The 3217-nt window shown below is 43.4% G+C and overlaps 1 protein-coding gene across 1 annotated transcript in view; it reads right to left on the reverse strand.

Annotated features, from left to right (window-relative positions):
- The window catches only part of LOC311329445 (keratin, type I cytoskeletal 18), a gene marked incomplete at its 5' end in the record, with an annotated part of 5791 nt that extends 3862 nt beyond the window's left edge, over positions 1-1929 (reverse strand). Inside the window, 4 exons of the mRNA XM_084463292.1 lie at positions 1-51; positions 142-298; positions 627-709; positions 1591-1929. The exon at positions 1-51 is cut by the window's left edge and continues 111 nt beyond it. Of these exons, the coding sequence (XP_084319418.1) occupies positions 1-51; positions 142-298; positions 627-709; positions 1591-1929 (630 nt within the window). The remainder of the gene's footprint in view (positions 52-141; positions 299-626; positions 710-1590) is intronic.
- Between the last annotated feature and the right edge of the window lie 1288 nt (positions 1930-3217).

Below are 3217 nucleotides of genomic sequence, written 5' to 3' on the forward strand. Positions count from 1 at the left end.
CTCCACCACCACACTGGAGTCCCTTATCTTCTCTCTCAGGTCCTTCACCTCCTACAGCACGGGACACCAGGGGGTTATTATGTGTGTGTGTGTGTGTGTGTGTGTGTGTGTGTGTGTGTGTGCGTGTGTGTTTCTCCTCACATTCTTGTGGTCCTTCTTGACGAAGATAAGCTCCTCCCTCACGGAGTCGATCTGGCTCTCCAGCTGCTGACGGTTGAGCGTCGTCTCGTCGATCGTCTTCCTCAGACCAATCAGGTCGTGCTCCAGAACGCGCTTGGCCTGCTTCTCAGCGTCCAGCCTATCGGGAGAGGACAGCGATATTAGGCCACGCCCACCTGCTCTATACCTGAGCTAGCTCCAATTCCAAGCCTCTTAAGAAGACCTACAAATTATATGAATTATATAATTAAATATATTCATAATCTATTAATGATAATTGTCATTTATAATAGTATCATATATAATTGATATTGTCATTATTATTCTCATCATTATCATCATCATCAGCTATAGTCTTATTCTGCACAATATCTTAGTCAAGTAAAGTTATTTCATCAAGTATTTTCTAGCAGCATGCACAGTAATATTAATAATATGAATATTCATATCCTCGGATATGAGCTCACTTGTTCTTGAAGTCCTCATTGGCCAGTTTGGTGTTGTCTATCTGGAGCAGCAGACGGGCATTATCCATGGTCTTGTCTCGCAGCTGCGCAGATCAGACAGGATTATCCGTTAGGGAGTTCACATTAATCAAACAATTACATTTGTAGCCTACTTTGTTGCGAAAACGAAAGTATTTTGATAAACTGAATATGTGTAGGTATATCTCTGTGGTGCGTCATGCATTTCAAAAGAAAAACACTATCTAATGTCTTGCTTTTTGTTTTAATGCTTTTAATTTGTCCTGCTTTTTGTTTTAAATGTCTATAATGTCTTGTTTTTTGTTTTAATGCTTTTAATGTCTCATGTAAAGCACCTTGAATTGCCCTGTGGCTGAAATGTGCTATAAATAAACTTGCCTTGCCTTGCCTTGCCTATCTACATTGGGGGGTTTTAACTTTATTAAATCCATCCGGAAATTGAGACATTTCTTCTTCTGCACACACAAATGAAATACATAATAGGTCATATCTATGGCAACTTTTCACTCTTATTTGAAAATGTTTTGTTTGGCTTCATGGTCATAGATTTTAACTGTACAAGTGAATTCTATATTATTAATCGTATTCTTCTCCTTGCTAAATTTCATATTCACAAATGTAAGTTCACTGGAAAAACTCCACTTTTTCTTGTGTTTATAAAAGAAGTGTCGATTGATTCGATTGAATTCTCCATGAACAAAAAGGCTTCCAAGTCCTTGTATGAAATGCTTTTAAGGTCTTTATGTAATGTGCTTTTCCCCTGGTGTATTGTGTTTTGTTTATGTGTGTATATATATATATATATTATATTATTATTATTATTATTATTATATTTTGTATACATTGTTAGCTTTGTATATTTCTGCATCTTTGAATAAAAAACAAGAAGAAAAAAAAGAAATATAGGCTGCATATACAAATACATAATAGTCTAATAATAACTCACCTGCTTCCTGAGCTCGGCCAAGGGTTTCTCGATCTCGTCCCAGTCGCGTCCCTCCGGTGCCCCTCTCTGGTCCAGGATGGCCCTGATCTGGTCCTCCAGCTCCTTGTTCGCTTTCTCCAGCTGGCGGACGCGCCCCAGGAACCCGGACAGCCGCTCGTTCAGTCCGCGCATCGTCTTCTTGTCATCCGCGGCCACCGCGGGGCCATTGGTCACCGGCTCCCTGTCCGGGTCAGCGCGCATCACGTTGCGCAGCCCCTCCAGGCTCGCCACGGACACCCTGGACCCTCGACCACCGGCCCCACCGAACATGCTCCCGGCGCTGGTCCTCGACTTGGACATGGTGACGGTAGATGGGTTGATGGTGCGTAAAAGCAAAGAGAGAGACAGAGAGAGAGAGAGGAGTCTAAGGTAGATTACCTCTTCAGGTGATGTTGAGATGCGGAGCACCGTTTTTATACCCGGGGTTAACGCCCGAAACCGGCCCCAGAGATGCCATTGGCGCCCCGGCGAACATCACGCCCCCGACAAACCGGTTTGTGGTCGAAATTCCAGTATTTCATCTCCACTTATTTGAGTTTTACGCGTCTAATTGGCCTCGGCTTCTCTTGATTGGACGCGGGGCCGTAGGTGACAGGAGAGGGGGGTTTCGCTCCCCTTAAAAGCAGCGCAGTTTCCTGAGTCCAGGCATCGTCTGTCTCTCTCTCCTCCTCTCTCACTCTCTCTCACACTCCTTCTTCATCCATCATCTAACTCCACAACTCCAAGATGTCCAAGAAACCCGGCGGATACAGCAGTCAGTCCTACACCCCCGCTGCGTCGGGGACCAAGGGGAAGGGGCCAAAAGCTACCCGAGCATCCCTCGCACCAACCCGGACCTGCTCACCCCCATGGGGCCGAAGCTCGACCCCCAGGACCAGTCCGCCAAGACCAAGGAGAAGGACCAGATGGTCGGACTGAATGACAAGTTCATAGCTTTCATCGATAAGGTATGGAGAGTATTTTCCTTTCACACTTTTAGCGTTATTTTTATCAAATAAACCGATGGAATAGGGCTGTCTAATGCACATGCGCAGTTTTGCACGACCGTCTTATTCTGAGTGTTTACTATTGTTGATTTAACCTACATCTCACATTTGCATGAAACCGGAACTTCACCTTGTTAGTCCAGTTTTTACACACATTAAAACTATTTTAGTTGTCTGATATCAACTAGGTCAAATTTAAAATAAAATAAAATCGAAAAAAAGACGACAAGTCTATATATTCTAGTATCTGTCAGTCGATGCAGAGGTTTTATTTCGTACTAGGTAAACTAAAGAACGGTTTAATCTACTAGTTCGTAGTTAAACTAGTTATAGTTAAATAACTAGTAATATAATAACTAATAAATAATATAGTTATAGTTTAAACTAGTTAAACTCTATTAGTGCTGCAGGTATATTAGTGTCTGAGAGACGAACCTGTCACACCTCGTCTCTCTTCGTCTCTCTTCGTCTCTCTTCGTCTCTCTTCGTCTCTCTTCGTCTCTCCTCGTCTCTCTCGTCTCTCCTCGTCTCTCCTCGTCTCTCTTCGTCTCTCTTCGTCTCTCTTCGTCTCTCTTCGTCTCTCTTCGTCTCTCTTCGTCTCC

This window comes from Borostomias antarcticus (assembly GCF_949987555.1).
Source record: "Borostomias antarcticus genome assembly, contig: scaffold_199, whole genome shotgun sequence".
NCBI lineage: Eukaryota > Metazoa > Chordata > Actinopteri > Stomiiformes > Stomiidae > Borostomias > Borostomias antarcticus.